The following is an 18411-nucleotide window of genomic DNA, read 5'->3' as shown; positions in this document are numbered from 1 at the left end:
GATGTTATCTCTTTGCAGTTTTGCTGTGGGACGCTGTAGGTCTCACAGGTTTCTGCTGAGTCTGCGGTGTTTGGGACCCGCTGACGATGCGACGATCCCGTCTGAGAGTCGATCGTCTCTGAACTTGGTGAGAACGTTTTAATGCTCTGATCCTCAGCCAGTTCCAGTTTCTGCTGGTTTCTAGCTGACGATGGTGACGATGATGATGATGGGAGCAGCTCTCATCTTCCCATCTGAATTCCTGATGTGAGAATTTCTTGGCGGCGCGCTCTCTGCCTGCGAGGGTCTCTGGTGTGTGCAGCATGGGATTATGGGAGGACGGCGTGCCGTCAATCATGCGGCAGCGTAGGTGTGAGCTCCCTCTCATGCTGCGGGTTGGCTTGGGACGGAATCTCATTAGCGGCCGTGCCGCAGGGTGATTGACAGCAGCATAATGTTTGGGGCCCCAGAGGGCCCCGGCCGGCTAAATGTTAAATGTATGAATGCATGGCAGTCGATGGAGAGATGAAGTGGAGCCGAATATTTCTGTTCCTGGGAAACAGGCGGGGAAACGGAGTGACCCTGAACACACCGCCTGCTGCTGTTTCACACAGACAGGAACACCACACACACACCTGGACACACACACCGGGACACATCTCAACACACCTCTGGTTCCTCTGATTCTGGTACTGGAAATGTTTCAGAGGTTCTGTTCACCTGCCGGACCATCTGCCAGCCGCGGCTCAGTTCGCCGCTCCTCCTCATCGTCACTGGATGCAGCAGGTGATGAAGAACCTCCTGTCTATCTCATCAGTATTTAACAGGAGTCTCCTCCTCACTCTGTGTGTGTGTGTGTGTGTATTGATCGTCTGTACTGCAGGTCCCGAAGCATCAGTATTGATTGACTATTTAAAAAGAAACCGGTGTGTTTTATCTGACACACACTCACTGTTGCAATTTCAGGAGACAGTTTAACATTACATCAGATGGGTAATTAACCCCCCCCCCCCCCCACACACACACACACACACACACCCCTACACACACACACACACACACAGACAGTGTGACTGACAGCCGGGTGTTTTTCCAGTTAATTGCTTAACGAGCTCTTAACGACCTATGTAATCAGTTAACAAGCTTAACTGATGAGCTAGTCCTCCTTAAGTGAGGAACTAGTCGTTGTCGTGGTGACATATTTACGGCCCTCTGATGATGTCATAGACGTCATCTTCATCAGTGAGGAAGACGGTGTGGGTTCGAACAGTTCCAGGATTCGGTTCTTTATGGATCTGGTTCTTTCAGGGCCACAGTGGTCCACGTTGATCCAGGTTCTACTGGATCAGCACTGTTTCCAGAACTGGGTTCTGCTGGGTCCACCTGCTCTTGTTTCCAGAACCATTTGGATCAGAACGTACTTGTGCAAACAGACTTAATGAAGCGCTGATGAGTGGAAGCTGCTGCCAGTCGTGCCTTTGATGTCTGAACTCTTCTGGAACTATTTTCAGCGGCGGATTAATCTGCGTCAGGTTGTTGCAGCAGGATAATGAAGTGCTGATGGACCACAGAGCAAGCGCGACTTTAACTGTTAATAACCTGCTCTTCCTCCTCCTCCTCTTCCTCACTGAGACGAAGAACAAGAAGAGGTGTCTGCTTCCATTTACCTTGAAGAGCTGATGATGGACTTCTCATTATCTCATCTAATTAACTCTTCATCCTCTTTTTCCTCCTCTTCCTCCTCGTCCTCTGGAGCTCTCAGAGTCTGGAGACCCTGGTTCAGATGGTTCTGGAAAACTGCAGGTGTGTTAGAGAGTTAACTGGCATTAACATGTTTAGCTGTGAAATGTCAGAATATTTCCCTGGCTTAGTTTGGCCCAGTTTGGCCACCATAGGAACATCTGAACCTGCTGGTTCTGATCTGGATCTGCTTCAGTTTGATGGACAGTCAAGAAATGGGCAGGTCCATCAGAAGGTGGGCGGATACCCGCCAAAAATTGGCGTGTCTATCAGAAAGTGGGCGGGACCCTCAGAGACGGCTCCTTATTGTTCCATCCAGCTTCTGCTGCACCTGCTTGTTAGCGAGGAAGGAGGAAGAGGAGGAAAAGAGCTACATTAGCTTTACTTTTACCTAATCATTAATAGTCATTTCTCATCAGAGTATCATCTCCCTGATGGTCTGGCAAAGGGTGCAGCTGAACTACTGCTGCAACTTGGGGGATTCGTCTGTTGGAGCGAAGTGAGATCAGGAAATCCCCTCAGAGAGTCTTGGCGACTTCTGATCACTTCAATTTGACAATTGTTCCCCGATTAGAAGTTTTTTGGTAGTGGTGCTTGTAATTCCAGGGTCCATTGTAGTTCAGATTCTGCCAACAGATCAACATTAAAACCTTGAGACATTTGATCATCACAGATGGAAAGTTGTGCTTGCTGAGCACGCTAGATTGCTGCAGAGCCAGGGGTTCACTCAGCTGGACTGAATGGGATCCAACTGGGCCCAACTGGACTGAACTGGTTTCAAGTGACCTGATGTGGGTTGGCCATGTTGATTTTGTTGGTGCTGTATTAGAACCGAAGCTGTCTGGCAGTAGAACCTCTCGGCGTGTTTCTGGATCATGTCGGCCGATCAGAGTTCTAACGACTGTTAATGAGCTCTGAGTACAAATGAGCCACAGATGTTAATTAACAGAAATCTGCTCAACATTTGGTGATAATTAGTTACAAGCATAAACACATCCGACCACACACACCTGTATATGTGCACACACACACTTTCTCATGTACAGATGGAAATTTATATCAGGACTCGTTGAAACACTGAAACGTGTTCAGCTTCTGCCTGCTTGCTGTTTCCACTGATTACTGGAGGAACCAGGAATGTTGCCTCAGAGACACATGCACACACACACAGAAGATACATGGATCAACATTGCAGCCGGGTCCGTTGGGTGCGGATTAAAGTGATATTCCTGTCGGTTCTGATTGGTTGGTGTGACTTGTGACTGTTGGCAACCGCATCAGCAGATCACCAGTCCCATCCAGTAATTTCAACTGGGATAATCTGTTCCCAGTCAGCTGGAAGCTGAGGAACCAGCTGCTGGTTCTGTTGGACCTTCAGAACACCAGACAGAATCTGTCTGACTCACCGGATCTGGTTTATTTGCTGAAACAGCCTGTGGAGCTGGAGATCAGAGGAGCAGCTAAATGGACTGGCATCATGTTAACACACACACTGTGACACACACACACACACACTGTGACACACTCCGTCTCTCTCAGTGTCGGAGTTAATCTGCTCTATGAGGTAGAAAATGTAGTCACAGTGTGAAGATGAATTATCCTGACGGTGAAGTGCAGTCGCACAGTGTGTTGCTGTGTGTGTGTGTGTGTGTGTCAGTATGTGGGGGTGTGTGTGTGTGTCGGGGTGTCTTTGTGTGTCTCACAGTGTGTGTGTGTCGGGGTGCGTGTGTGGGTGTGTGTGTGTGTGTGTGTGTCACAGTGTGTGTGTTTTCAGTGTCAGAATGTGGATCTTCTGTTCTCTGAGGAGATAAATTTGCAGTGTGTCCTAATTTGCTGCTCGTAAATATCAGCAGCGATACAGGAAGTGTATGTCAAGAGTGTGTGTGTGTTGTGTTTTGTCGCTGTGTGTGTGTCTGTGTGTGTCGGGTCGTCCCTCCTTATCACATAACAAATTGAGAGCTCAATCTGTCCTGCATGGAGATTTACGGCTCGATTGTTCGCTGGGAGGAGGTGAAGAGTAGAGCGCTGATAATCAGCTAGAGATGCTGAGGGTTGCCACGTTGATAAGACTAGTCAGCTGATCACAGATCAAAGTTTATCTTCAGATAAAGGGAGCGTAACCCTCCGCGCTGGAGAACAAGAATCACATAATGAGGGTCACTCCAAGGTTTCTGGTCCGGGTTCTGAACATGCCAACCTGATTGGACCAACTTGTTTTGTACTGAATGTCTACAGAACCAATCACCAGTGGTGTGTGTGTGTGTGTGTGTGTGTGCAGGTTCTTTCTGAAGTTCTTCCTGAAGTGTAACCAGAACTGTCTGAAGAACGCAGGGAACCCTCGGGACATGAGGCGGTTCCAGGTAAGACCACCGGACCAGCTGACGTACCCACAATGCAATGCAGCGTGTTGACACGGTTTGGAATAATAATAATATTTTTATTATTATATTATCGATCCTGTCAATGATGAGGTTAAAGGTCACAGAGCAGCTGTTCCTGGGGGTGGGGGGGATGTCATGGAATGTTCTAGATGTTGAGGAACAATGGATGTGTCGGATCATGATTCCTCTGCTGGTTCTGACGGGCCCGTTTGTTTGCAGGTGGTGGTTTCTACAACCGTCAACGTAGACGGCCATGTCCTCGCTGTATCAGACAACATGTTCGTCCATAACAACTCCAAACATGGCCGCCGAGCTCGAAGATTGGATCCATCTGAGGGTAAGCAGATACAATTCTGCCTGCTGATCAGAACCAGATGGGCAGGATGGCCTTTGGCTTGGTTCTGTGTGCGATGGACGGGCTGAAGGTTCTGTGTTGGACGTTGACCTGACCCGGTGCACAGTGAATGCAGTCTTGCAGAAGCAAGACTGCATATCTGTATCTGCACACGTTTGGGTCGCAAGAACCCAGAGCTGCATAGACAAGGCAGCCCAGTGCATTGTGGGTAAGAAGACCAGACACCTCCCCCGTCCCCAGAGAGGCCGCGGCTGAGTGTGTGTGTGTATGTGTATGCTTTCAGCCTCTTTAATTGCCTTCCTAATTAAAGACGGTCGCCATGGAAACCACCCCTCCCACCTTGAGTGCTGCAGAGTCCCGTGGGTCCAACTTGTCTCTACTCGCTTGTTTCTTGAATCGGCCGGGTTTTCCCTCCCAGCCTCTGGCAGAACCTCAGAGCTGTGAATCCCAAATCTGAGCGTCTGAACTGGAATGACCTGCGTTAAGAGTTCCAGTCAGGCTTCAGAGCGCATCGTAGCTCTGAAGCAGCACTGCTGAAAGTCATGATAAATGTTTTTCTCTTGGCCTCAGGTAGTGGACTGGTTCTGGTTCTGTTAGAGCTCAGGTCTGGTTCTGATCCAGTCGACCACATTGTTCTCTCAGTTTGAACGTGAAGGCATGAAGGGAACAGCAGTATGCTGGTTTAAATCCCGTCTGTGAACCAGCAGGATGACTGGTGGAGTCCCACAGGGCTCCGGCTTTCTTTAGAAAGTTTTTAAGCTAGTTTGAATAATTAATTGAGCGTACTGTACAGTTCGACAACTAGCATCAGTTTTAATGTAAGTTATTGAAGTCAAATGATTATTTTTGAATTGCCTAGAGACACCATTTGTTGTGAGTTGGAGCTGCATAACTAAACTGCAGTGGTCCCCAACCCCCGGGCCACGGACCGGTCCATTTGGATTTCTGGGCCTGGCAGCTGGCTGCGTGGTTGGTGGTTCTGGAGAACATTGGTTCTGGCGTACAGAAACAAACAGAACATGATGGATGGCGTCCGAGGGGCCTTCAACATGTTCCTGTCCCATCCAGGTCTACCTGGAGGGCGGTCCTGTGATTGGTCGGGCTGTTCAGCTGGGCTGTGATTGGTCGGCAGGTCCTTTACTGCCTGCCCCTGTTGGGGAACCTTTCCTCCTGTCTCGTTCCCTCAGGGTTTACGGGCCTACAGCTCATGTGTCTCAATGGCAGATTGTTGGGGAGGCATCCAGGGGTCAAAGGTTAATTAGGAACACCTGGTGAACTCAGCCATGGTTCCGGCCTGGTTCTGTTCTTACTGTCCCTGGATCAGAACCGAACTGCAGAACACACACAACAAAACTAAACACAATAGAATAGAACAGTTTGGTGCTGTAATGTCATTTGAAATTATCAGTTATGAGATTAGCTGCTCTCTCTCTCTCTCTCTCACACACACACACACCCACACACTTTCTTTCATTTCACTTTATAATTAATCTGCAGCTGTACTTGAGAGGAAAGCGAAGCAGCTATTACTGAGTGTGTGTGTGTGTGTGTGTGTGTGTGTGCTGAAGTTAGCGAAAGAGGATAAAATCCGCGACCCAATTAAGACGCGTCTTGTGTGTTCTCTTGTTATGTAGATGGGGGTTTCCAACCTGTGACTCTGGGCCTACTTAGGTCACCAGATGCATCAAAGCGGGTCGCAGCAGAACTTAACCTGGATCTGATGAGTCTTTTCCGACTTCATCCTGGATTTACTCTGACCCACACCGGGTCAAAGTTCACCACAGAGGCTCAGATATTTACATACAGCTCCAATACACATCTATTCTATTCTAGTGGTGACCAGCTGCTCTCCAGGTGACTCTGGGTCAAACGCAGCACCTTCTCTCTCCAGATTGTCGTCTCAGCAGGTAGTTTGTCCAAGTTTGGTGTTAACTGGTCTGTCTGTGCTCCAGCAGCCACTCCCTGTATAAAAGCCATCAGTCCCAGTGAGGGCTGGACGACGGGCGGCGCCACCGTCATTCTCATCGGAGACAACTTCTTCGATGGACTCCAGGTTGTCTTTGGGACCATGCTGGTGTGGAGCGAGGTAACGCACACCAACCAGTCACATCACCAGTAAGCACCAGTTAGATTCCAGTCAGATGGTCGTCGTGTTTATCGTCTGAGGTCAGAGGAAACAGTGAGGCCTTCACGTCTGACACTTGCTCTCCTGATTTCTGATTGGACAAACTCTACATTTAAAGGGGACACAGTTCAATAACGCTGTCTGATGTTTCTGATGTCTCTGTGTCCAGCTGATCACGCCCCACGCCATCCGGGTCCAGACTCCGCCCCGTCACATCCCCGGGGTCGTTGAGGTCACGCTGTCCTACAAGTCCAAACAGTTCTGCAAAGGAGCGCCGGGACGCTTTGTCTACACTGGTAATACTGGGACAAACTGGGACACAATGAGACACTTATACACAGCATAAGCATGAGGAGCTAGTAGCAGACAGACATTCTCCCTGATCCATGATGGAAGCCGTATTGTTCCCTTTTTACTCCAGGGCCCATTTAAATATTAACCGTCTATTGGTTTACCAAACTGATCTGGCTTTTGTTCTATTTGAAAATCAAATCTATGTATGGTTGACCATCAAAAGCATAAAATATAATCACAGCATAATGTGATAATCACAAGGGGCCTCATGTGTAAAGCGTTCATGCGCCGCCGTATTTTACGCACAAATCGGCATCTATACAAATGAACTTTGGTTCAAAGTTGGCATAAATATACGCACACGTTTTCGCTGGCGTGAAAATGTGCAGCAGCCACTCAAACTTTTTCTGTGGACAATAATAAACTACAAACCAAAATCCACTGAGACCCGACGACATTCAGTTATTTAGACCAAGAAGTTTCAAACCCGATGATTTATGATTTTAATATTTTATTGTTTAAACAATGAAACTGAACCGCATTTATCCTCAGACAATAAGCTAACACAAAATAAAGAAAATAGAAATAGAGGATGTGAAAACCTCAATGTAAATAATCATGTTGCTCAGTTTGTGTCTCATAAAGATGAAACTCATCGTCTGAATGCATCTATTTATTCTCACTAGAGAGAAACCAGGGCTGATCAAACAGTTTGATTATTGAAGGTGATCAGGTGTGGAGACAATCCCAGGTATATCAGTAGCTGCATCAAGGTGAGCCGCTACCTGAGGAGCTTTGGCTCTGATGGAGAACATGGAGCCATTGATCAGAGATCAGATTGATCTGCTGGTTTCTGAGCGTTTAGATTCATCCAGACTGATCATCCTGGAGCTCTGAGCAGAACTTAAAGCAGGTACCGGTACCGGTACCGGTCCAGCTGCAGCCGTCCTCCAGTGGAGCCACCTGCTTTGTGAATGCGCCTTATGGACAGAAATCATCTGGACTCTGTAAATGTAACTTCTGCTCATGATTCCTGGATTCAGAAGAAACACTGAAATCCCGGCTTAACGCTCTAGTGTTCAAACAGGCATTTGCACGATTTCTTTATTTTCTTTTTTATTATTATTTTAATTTTTTCTTTCTTTAACATTTTTATTTTTGTGAAGTGACCTTATGTGCCCTGAAAGCACCTTTTAAATAAAATATATAATTATTATCAGCGCTGTGACAGACTGGCGACCTGTCCAGGGTGACCCCGCCTCTCTCTAATTTACATTAATACGTATTTATGGAGGCGACAGGCGGACCAGCAGCTGTTCTGCTTCCCCCAAATCAGGATTTATAAAGGAAAGGAGCGCAGCACGGCTCATTCATCCAAATTTTTTTGTGCGCCGCACTTTTCTACATTTTTCCATATGCCATGTTTTAGTGTGAAAACTTCGCACTCTTTTATGCATGAGGCCCAAGGTGATTTATTGATCATTTTTATGCAAACCTGCACATAAGACAACATCTGAACAGGCCAGAAATTCATGAAACTGATCAACAGGAGTAAAATTAAAGGCTCATGTTCGGCCTGTGACCATCATACCACGGCGTATTAGGGTCACTTTAGATAGAAAAAAAAAGGAAGAGTAGTACTAATGAGACACTTGTTCCTCTTGGACGCATCAGATCCAGTTTAGGTGTGATGGGGTGAAGGTTCGCTGGCAGAGCCTCCAGCAGCTCTGAGTGTTTCAGGTTTTTGTTTTTGTTGAATCCATAATGGAGAATCCTGATTCACAGGATTCACAGGTTGTTAATGGGAAGAGGAGTTTCACCATCAGCACTGGAGATGGAAGTATTTTCACATTAAATACTTCTCCAGTATTGTCCGTTTTAGCCTAGTGGCTGCCTGGCTAGTTCGTATGTTCATTAGAGCTTGTTAAACAACTGACTGGCACATTACTGCCACCAAGTGGTGAGAACCTGTATTCTATATGATCACCTGAATTCTGACGGCATCTTTGATTTCTGTAAACTTTACTATACCACGGCCCACAGGTAAAAACCTGGGAGTCTGCTTAGCCCCGCCCCCTGGGCATTCCACCAAAGAGGGCGGAGCCAATATACACAGAGGGGCGTGGTCAAGTGTGGAGATGGTGTAATGACGAGAGAAGCATTGTTGCCAACTTAGCGATTTTGTCGCTATATCAGCTTTCTGGATCCTCTAGGGACTTTTTTATCTAAAAAACAACTACTGATAAATTCAGCAACATTTTTCTGTGTTGTTGGAGACTTTCATGCAGCAGACAGGAGACCCTTAACATTGCTAGCAAACGCCATCATTTATTGCTAGCCAAACTGCTACACCACCAGGGGGCGTGTCTGAATGAGTTGGGTCTATACCCAATTGCAGGGGTGAGAGACGTAGACATGACCCAAACTGGGCCGCTGTACCCAATGAGAAAATTAACCTACAGTACCACCATTCAACTGGACTGGGACCACTCCACTAGACTGGGACAACTCCACTGGTGCTGGCCCAGTTTAGTGGACTGGACCCAGTCCTCCATGTGAAGCAGGCAGGTGAACCTCAACAGCCCAACTCTGCTCAGTCTTGCAGTGGAGAACCAACATTTAGCTTTACACTTTACAAATCTAGAACTAGACCCAGGACAACTGGAACCAACATTTAGTTTTATACCTCTCTAATCCAGAACAAACTTATGATCCAGAGAAACCCCTTTTAGCTCATAAATTATTGGCTATTTATAGGCTCTCCCCAGCCTTCTAATCCAGGCTCTCCAGGAAAACACTAAGGCATTCCCAGCAGAGGAATATCGTCCCTCCAGTGATGGGTCTTCCTTAGGGACCTGAATATCTCAGAACATCCTGAAGTGGCTCCTCTCCATGTGGAGAAGTAGCGGCTCTAACCTCAGTCCCTCCTGAATGACCGAGCCTGTATCTCTAAGGGAGAGCCCAGACACCCTGCAGAGGAAACTCATTCCAGTCTCATGACCATAGATGTGGGTAGAAATGTTGATTGAACAGTAAATTGAGAGTTTGCCTTTTGACTCAGTTCTCTCTTCACAATGACAGACCGATACGGCGTCCACTTCACTGCAGATGCTACGCCAACCTGCTGATCCATTTCTTGCTCCATGTCTTCCTTATGAACAAGATCCCAAAATGTTTAAACTCCTCCACTTTTCCACTACCCTTTTCTGGCTTAACACCCTTGGATTTTGAAACACTGATCTTCATTCCTGCTACTTCATAGTCGGATGCAAACCGCTGCAGTAAAAGCTGTAGCTCATGGCCTACTGAAGCCAATAGAACTCCATCTTCTGCAAACGGATCCCCTCAACACGTTGACTGTGCCTAGAAATGTTATGAACAGTGACTGACAAAGGGCAGAATTTGGCAGAGTTCAATGAGCCCGACTTTCTGCCAGCAATGCAGACCAGACTCTGGCACCGGTCACACAGGGAAGGGCTTGGAACCCCAGACCATCAGAGTACCCCCCACAGGGACACGGTCCAATGCCTTCTCCAAAACCACAAAGCACATGTAGAGTGGTTGGGCAAACTTTCAGAATCCTCAAGGACACTCCTGAGGGTCTATAGCTGACCTAGTGTTCTAGAACCACACTGCTCTTCCTGTATCCAAGGTCCAACTATCCAGTGGACTCTCCTCTCCAGAACCCCTGAATAGACCTTACCACAAAGGCTGAGGAGTGTGATCCTCTGTTGTTGGAACACACTGCCGCTTGGACTGTAGGAACCCATCAGCTATTCCTTCTTCAGCCAATAGCATCCCTCACCACCGATATCCACCAATGGGTTCAAGGGTTTCTGTCGCGACAGGCACTGACCGGCCACAGCACCACTAAACTGCCTCAACGATGGAGCATGGCCCACTTGGACTCGATGTTCCCAACTCCTCCGGAACGTGTTCGACACTCTCCTGATGGAGAGTTCCCAGCAAACCCTCACAATACGGTTAGGCCTGCCAGAAACCAATAAACTACGAACACATGCAGAGTCCAACGCAGGGCGGTCTATTTCCACTAAGTCAGACCTGAGAGAAACAGACAACCCTTAATAATGGCTCCTCAGAGCAGCTGAGCAGGAAGCAGCAGGTTGGAGAGAAACAGCCGATAACAAAGTGAACAACATCAACAAGGTCACCGATAACACACACATCAGGAGAGACAACACACTCTGAACTGCTGCTGGTTCCGCCCTGTGGGCCTTCAAGGACTGAACACACACACAATGACACACACAGGCACACTAAACACACACTCAGTAACAGGCTGTGATGATGTATAGGACAGTCAGTCTAAAGCTTGTTAAATGCAGCTGAACCAAGACAGGATTATGATTCACACACACACGCATGCACACACCCACACACACACGCCCACACACACACCCCTCCAGCTGTGCTCTGCTGCGTTCACTGATGCTCTGATTTATCGCCTCCAACCAGCTTTAGCTGTAATATTCAGTGGCAGGAAATAAAAATCGAGATTGAGTGTCAGAGATGATAGCAAAGTTCCTCTAGAATTTTGACCTATTGGTGGTTCTGTTCTGGTCTGACAGCAGAGGTTCTGTTCCAGATCGGGATTGTTTCTGTTTGAGTGTTTGCTTCCGACTCCAGATGTATGGCGGAATGTTTCTGCTATAATTTTAGAGCACACGTTTTCAGTGTGAAAGCAGGACTTCTTGAACAGAAAAGTACCGTTGCCTGGCAACCTCTCAGCCAATACAATGTAAGTGTTATGCTGGGTGCGTTTGTTTACTTCTAGTAGGTGAGTGTGGCTACTACCCATTGTAGCAACCTGCGCTACCCACTGAATGTAGGGAGAAATGACGACCTCAGCGTTCTGCTCCTTTTTACACTAGACATCCATCCATCCATCCATCCATCCATCCATTCATTCGTTGTAGGTCGGTAGGTCGGTAGGTAGATAGATAGATAGATAGATAGATAGATAGATAGATAGATAGATAGATAGATAGATAGATAGATAGATAGATAGATAGATAGATAGATAGATAGATAATGGCTACATGTTGCTACAATGGGTAGTAGCCACACAGGCTCACCCACTAGAAGGAAACAAACACCCCATGTAACACTTTCATTCTATTGGCTTAGAGGTTGCCAGGCGATGGTACTTTTCTTTTCGAAGCGCGAGCAGAGAGACAAGTTTTGAGCATGAGGAGAAAGGTTTGAGAAAGCAGTGAATATTTGAAAGAGAGCAGAAGTTTGGAGTTCAAGCATTACAAGTTTTGAGAAGAAAGACATGAAGTCCTGCTTTTGAGACAGAAAATGTGTGCTTTCGAAATATGGTAGAAAAATTCCCCCCTACAAATGACTATGATTCATTGTGACCCGAACAGAACCATCAGAACCTCTGGTTCCTCACTTACTGCAGAGGTTCTGATCCATCCAGCCTGAGAGAGAATGTAAACAGGGATGTAGGGTCAGAGGTCAGAGGTCAGGAAGACTGCGGAATCAACCCACACCAGAACAGACACACGGTGTCAGTTATCACAGGTGTTCCAGTTCTAAACTTCAACTAGACCGCTCCTGACACCTGTACTTGCAGAACCGTAGTAACCTTCCTTTTCTTCCTCTCCCTCAGCGCTCAATGAGCCAACCATCGACTATGGCTTCCAGAGGTTACAGAAGGTCATCCCCCGTCACCCTGGAGACCCTGAGAGGCTACCCAAGGTACAGAACCGCAGGGTACCGCACAGAATCACCCAGAATCTGAAGAACCTTCAGAACCTCTGGCAGAGGAAGCGATTAGTGGTTCTGTGTCTCCATCAGTGAGCGTTCTGGTCGGCTGCTCAGGCTGATAATCATCTACTGACTCTGCTGTTTAACATGTCACACCCACACACACACACACACACACACACACACACACACACACACACACACATACATTGTGAGGATGTTTCCTGCTGAGGAGCTCAAACTGGATTGCTGGTTTAACTCAGTGGTTCTGGTCCGGTCCAGGTTCTTCAGACTGGTTCTGCTTCCAGCTTATTGAAGATGTGGTTGTCATTCCTGAGTTAACATCAGTGTGGTGCCGCGCTCACATGTTCATAAACCCTGAACAGCAGGTCAAGGTCGGCCGCTAGTACTGTTAGCTTTGGGCCCTTTAGCTGCAGTTCCTGCTCTAATGGAAAGGAGGCGCTGTGTGGAGGATCCAGTAAATTAAACAAACAGAGCCATCAAAAAGATCACTGGCTGTTACTGTCCAGACGAGCACCGTGTGTGTGCGCGTGTGTGTATGCGCGTGTGTGTGCGCGTGTGCGTTAAGCCCATTGGTAAACAAGACGGTTGAAACAGTGAAATCAGGTAATCAGGAAGTGCAGCCATGTGGCAAGAAAAGAGATTGGCACACACACGATTATCAGCCGCCATCTTATCAGATTTCTATAAAAACCAACATGTGTGTGTTTCTGCTGATCTCCATGCAGTAAATATGCAGCTAACCGGCTGTTAGCGCGTCTGACCTCGACTGCAGGTCACAGACTCGTTCAGACAGAAAACATCATAGGAACTGATAAATAATGACATCATCAATTCAATAACTAATCCAATTAATGGAAAACCAAAACATCTGGATGAAGAACAACTAAACCAGTTTCTATACTAGAAATACTGGAAATGTTCTATAAACCAGTTTCCTCTGCTTTCTCTTTTCATAAAATGTTCCTGATCCTTCAGGAATCTGGTTGGATCAGAACTGGAATCTGGCCTTTTCTGCTGATGCCATTGAATCTGCTGGTTCTGGACAAGGTGTCAGATATTTTTGGGTCAGAACCAGTGCAGCAGGGGAAGGAGAGGCCCTTCATTTTCTCAGATTATTGTTGGATTAATTTAGACTTTCCCCTGTTGAGTTGATTAGAGTTTATATCCTGCTGCTGAACCTGAAGCATCAGTGTGCGTGTGTGTGTGGGGGGTGTGTGTGTGTGTGTAATAATTGGTTTCCTCCCCAGTGATGTCATCCCAACCTTCATCTCTCTGTGAGAATCTCGTCATCTGGCAGCGAAACAACGAAACACTTGTAATAATACGACTTTCTTTTGACTTCATAAACACTGCCACTCTCTCTGGGTGTGTATGGGTGTGCGTGTCTCACTGTGTGTGTTTGGGTGTGTGCGTGCATGTCTCACTGTGTGTGTGGGTGTGTGTGTGTGTGTGTGCGTGCACATTAATCTGCTCTTGCTGCGACACTCAAATGTTTCTCTGCATAATCAGGCAGATCAGAGACAATCTGAATCTGAGAGCTTCTTCACAGGAAACCAGTTTCCTCCCAGTTTGATACCTAACCCCCCCAACACTCCAACACACACACACACGCACACCCCTACACACACACACACACACCGACACACTGTGGCTGACACGTGTTCATCAGACTGAGTTAAACTGGCTTTAAATCAGCTCTGCAATATTTCTTTGTTGTCCCAACAATCAGTGGAATAACAGATAGATGAGGATGGTAGAAAACTAGGAGAAACATTTGGGGAAAGAGAGAGAGAGAGAGGACAGACAAATACAAAGAGCAGAGTATGAGAGAAAAGAAGAATTAATGCAGAAGAGAGAAAGATGATGGATGGATGGATGGACGGACGGACGGGTGGATGGACGGACGGACGGATGGACGGACGGAGGGATGGAAGGAGGGAGGGAGGGAGGGAGGGGGTTAATTGAAAAGCCTCCTGAAGGAGTTTGTAATGAAAAGCAGCAGATTAACTGGGAGAGTGTTTAATTAAGATAAAGCCTAAATGAAGCATTGTTCTCTTGCTGCCTGATTACACACACACTGCTACAAACTGCTACACACACACACACACGCACACACACACACACACACACGTAGAACACACACACAGAGTAACAGAGCGGGTCAGACGTGTGTTTGCTCTCCAGCAGCTCGTTAAAGTGAAGTGGATCAGCTTCAGAGCCACTCTGAGCCTGACGGCGTGTGTGTGCAGTGTGTGTAGGCGTGTGTGTGCAGTGTGTGTGTAGGCGTGTGTGTGTGTGTGTTGCAGTGTGTGTGTAGGGGTGTGTAGGCGTGTGTGTGTGGGGGGGGGGTGTTGCAGTGTGTGTGTGGGATAACCCCTGGGGTTCAGTGATCAGTGTAAACATGATAATAAACCTTCAGGTCGAGTCGCTCGTTAAGCTCGTTAAGCATCTGCAGGAGTCATGTGACCTGAAAGCTGCTGGTGAAGCGATGAAGACTCTGATCTTCATCAGGTTCTGCTTCTCTCTGAGCAGCTGAAGCTGACCTTTGACCCTAATGTCATCCACTACAGGAAGTGCTGCTGAAGCGAGCCGCTGACCTGGTGGAGGCGCTCTATGGCATGCCGCACAACAACCAGGTGAGCCGCACCGAAACAGGAGGAACCAGGGCGGGTCAGAGCCGGAGGCACAGCCTGCTCCGGACAGCGGAGGAAGTCCCGCCCTCTGACGGCCGGCAGAGGTTTCCGTTCAGAGGACCCGAGAGAAAACGGGCCGGCGCCTGTCGGGTTCCCGTTTCGGCTGATGTTCAGTCTGCTCTGTCTCTGCAGGAGATCATCCTGAAGCGAGCGGCGGACATCGCCGAGGCGCTCTACAGCGTTCCCAGGAACCACAACCAGATCCCGTCGCTAGGGAACTCCACCTCCCACGGCATGATGGGAGTCAACTCCTTTGGCGGCCAGCTGGCCATCAACGTCTCCGAGACGGGTCAAGGTACGAGCCGACTGTCCGGCGCTCACCGCAGGGGGCGCCATCCACGTGAGAACCGGTTCTGATCCAGAGGACAGGAACCTAGAACCTTGGAGTCCTGGTGGTTCTCCAGCTGGCTATGCCGGATTATGGTTTCCTCATCAAATTCTCTCGTTTAGTCTACAACATTTTCTTCTTCCAGTGGGCTACAATCGGAACACCAGCAGCGTGTCGCCGCGGGGATACGTCCCAAGCTCCACCCCCCAGCAGAGTAACTATGGCAACACCGTCAGCAGCAGCATGAACGGCTACGGAAATGCCAGCATGCCGAACCTCGGAGTGGCGACGTCTCCGGGTTTCCTGAACGGATCGTCAGCCAACTCGCCCTACGGCAGTAAGTACCCAGGGACTAATACTACCGTAGTACTGTAGTAGTAATACTACCGGTAAAACATTTTTCCAGAGATTCTGATGACAGAAGGGGTCGAAGGCCAGACGGCTCGGGGTTTCTCCTCTTTACGGTTGCTCGTCTCCCAGCTGAACGTGTCTGCCTCCAGTAAGCCTCAGTTCAGGAGTCTCTGTGTGAACTGGTTAAACTGGTGTTTGTTGTCTTCCAGTTGTCCCGTCCAGTCCCAGCATGGCCGTGTCCAACTGTAACTCGTCTCACGGAGTTTTCTCCTTCTCGGCTGCCGTCAAACAGAAGAGCGCCTTCGCTCCGGTGGTGCGGCCTTCGGCTTCGCCTCCGCCTCCGCCCAACTGCTCCGGCGGGAACGCCAACGGACTGCAAGGTGAAGCCCCACCCTCTTTGCTCCCACGCTGGCCCACGTCTCCAGCCTCTGTAAAACTGTATCTGATGTTTTTGCTTTGAGTCAAACACCGTGCCAGACCATTTTCACCAGTTTAGTCCTGAACTGGTTTATTTGAAACCAGTAAACCCATCTGAACCAGTTAATTCCTCAGAACCAATCAGGTCGTTGGTTTTCAGCGCAGGCGCGCTGTCCATCAGGACGGCTTCGCCACCATGTTTGTAGTTTTCTGGTTCTGGGCCAATCAAACGTCTGCGGTTTCCTCTGTAAACAGAGTCCTGTTAGAGCTGCATGAGAGAGACAGGCTGCCATGTTTTATTCAGTCAGAGTCACAGATACACCGTCTGAACACACACACACACACACAAACCCTCACACCAAGCCAGCTCGGTGTTCAGTGTGTGTGATGGCAGTATTTTTGACAGAGAGGTTTGTCCATCCTCAAATATTCATGTGGGGACCATTTTCCTAACACTACATTGTGGGGACCCACTGCTCCTTGTGGGACCGAAGCCTGGGCCCCACAAGGGGAAACTCTGTTTTTGGGTCAGGGGTCAGATTTAGGACTAAGGTGTGAATTGAGTTTTGGTTAGAGTTAGGATAGGAGTAAGGTTAAGGCTGTAGAAATGAATGGAAGTCAATGGAAAGTCCCTACAAAGGTAGCCACATAAACGTGTGTGTGTGTGTGTGTGTGCGGGTGTGCGTGTGTGTGTGTGTGTGTGCACTTGCAGATCTGCAGCGTTACTTCTGAACGAAGCCAACTTGAACAGTGATACAAGTTGCAGTAGAAGCAGATATTTGTTACTAATATTTATTGTCACTGCAATTATCATTATTAAAAATAATAATCATTATTATAGTTATTATTATTTTCTATGATATATTAACTTAATTTTGTTTTTTATATATTTTTCGTACTTTTATGTTTGTGTGAACCAACATGTTACTCCTGAATTTCTCCACTGTGGAACATTAAAGGAGATTTTTATTCTATTCTATTGTTATTATTATTCTCACTATCATTAGTTGCGTAAAGCAGCAGGGATGCAGTGGAGCTGCAGGAAGAACACGGCGCTGCTAACACAATGACAACATTATGAAAAATGAAAAAATAAACAAACTTACAGAAAAACAACACAAAAAGCCAAAGAGGAACGCAAACCAGAAATCCTGGGAAACGATCACAGGAGTAGACGAGAGGATCCGGCGAGGAGCGACTGAGAACGAGAAGCTTAAATACTGGAGAGAGTGAATGTTGAACGAAAGACCTGGGCTATGAGCTACCTGACTGCAGGTAGAGGTACAGGGGAACAGGAAATAAATCTAACACTAAAGAAACATAATGAAACTAGAGTAGCAAAGAATAAATATAAGCATAACTAGAAATGCTAAGACGGACTTAAAGGAAAATAGGAACAAGACAGAGCTAACCAAAAGAAGAGCACAAAATAATAATGAAACTAGAAGCAAATCAAACTACCAAAACATCCCGGGACCCGAACAGATAATGAACAATAAATGTTTTTATTTTACAACGTTGTTTCTTCTCATGAGACGTTTTTTTTTCTTCTTGCGTTTCTGCAGCCATGTCAGGACTCGTCGTTCCTCCGATGTAGATCCTTCCTCACCCTCAGCCTCGAGCAGCAATCACCACAGAGGGGGAGGGGCCAGTAGTCCCTGGAGGCGGAGCATCAGGCAGCTGCTGACCAATCAAAGACCTGATCCTGTTCTGATTGGATAAAGACCATAAAAAAGACTTTTAGTGCCGCATTTCTCTGCAGGTGCTTCAACCTTCTGTTCCACTCTGATGTCTAGTCTGTTAATCTACACCTCTGATGTCACACCTGGGATGTGACATCACTTCTTGTACCTGGGTGGGCTTGGTAATTTTTTTTTAAATGACAGATTAAAGGTAACGTCTGCAGTTTTTATCTGATATTAGCAGGTGTTCGCTGTGTGATGACACAGAGACCTGTGGATACACCTGGGTGGAGGTGATGCTGAAAG

The 18411-nt window shown here is 47.5% G+C and overlaps 1 protein-coding gene across 2 annotated transcripts in view; it reads left to right on the top strand.

Moving 5' to 3' along the window:
- LOC116727587 (transcription factor COE3-like) overlaps positions 1–18405 on the top strand; it is a 30958-nt gene extending 12553 nt beyond the window's left edge. The window contains exons 7-16 of one of the 2 annotated variants that reach the window (XM_032575100.1): positions 3998–4079; positions 4320–4437; positions 6411–6541; positions 6750–6876; positions 12513–12601; positions 15205–15270; positions 15460–15622; positions 15801–15992; positions 16216–16386; positions 17989–18405. In XM_032575100.1, the coding sequence (XP_032430991.1) occupies positions 3998–4079; positions 4320–4437; positions 6411–6541; positions 6750–6876; positions 12513–12601; positions 15205–15270; positions 15460–15622; positions 15801–15992; positions 16216–16386; positions 17989–18020 (1171 nt within the window). In that variant the 3' untranslated portion in view covers positions 18021–18405. Of the gene's footprint in view, positions 1–3997; positions 4080–4319; positions 4438–6407; positions 6542–6749; positions 6877–12512; positions 12602–15204; positions 15271–15459; positions 15623–15800; positions 15993–16215; positions 16387–17988 lie in introns of both variants that reach the window. The other variant, XM_032575099.1, reaches the window with a different exon arrangement.
- The last annotated feature ends 6 nt before the right edge of the window (positions 18406–18411 follow it).

Source organism: Xiphophorus hellerii, chromosome 10 (assembly GCF_003331165.1).
Source record: "Xiphophorus hellerii strain 12219 chromosome 10, Xiphophorus_hellerii-4.1, whole genome shotgun sequence".
In the NCBI taxonomy this organism is placed as follows: Eukaryota; Metazoa; Chordata; class Actinopteri; order Cyprinodontiformes; family Poeciliidae; genus Xiphophorus; species Xiphophorus hellerii.
Note: the sequence above shows the minus strand (reverse complement) of the source record. Positions and strands in the feature narration are given on the sequence as shown.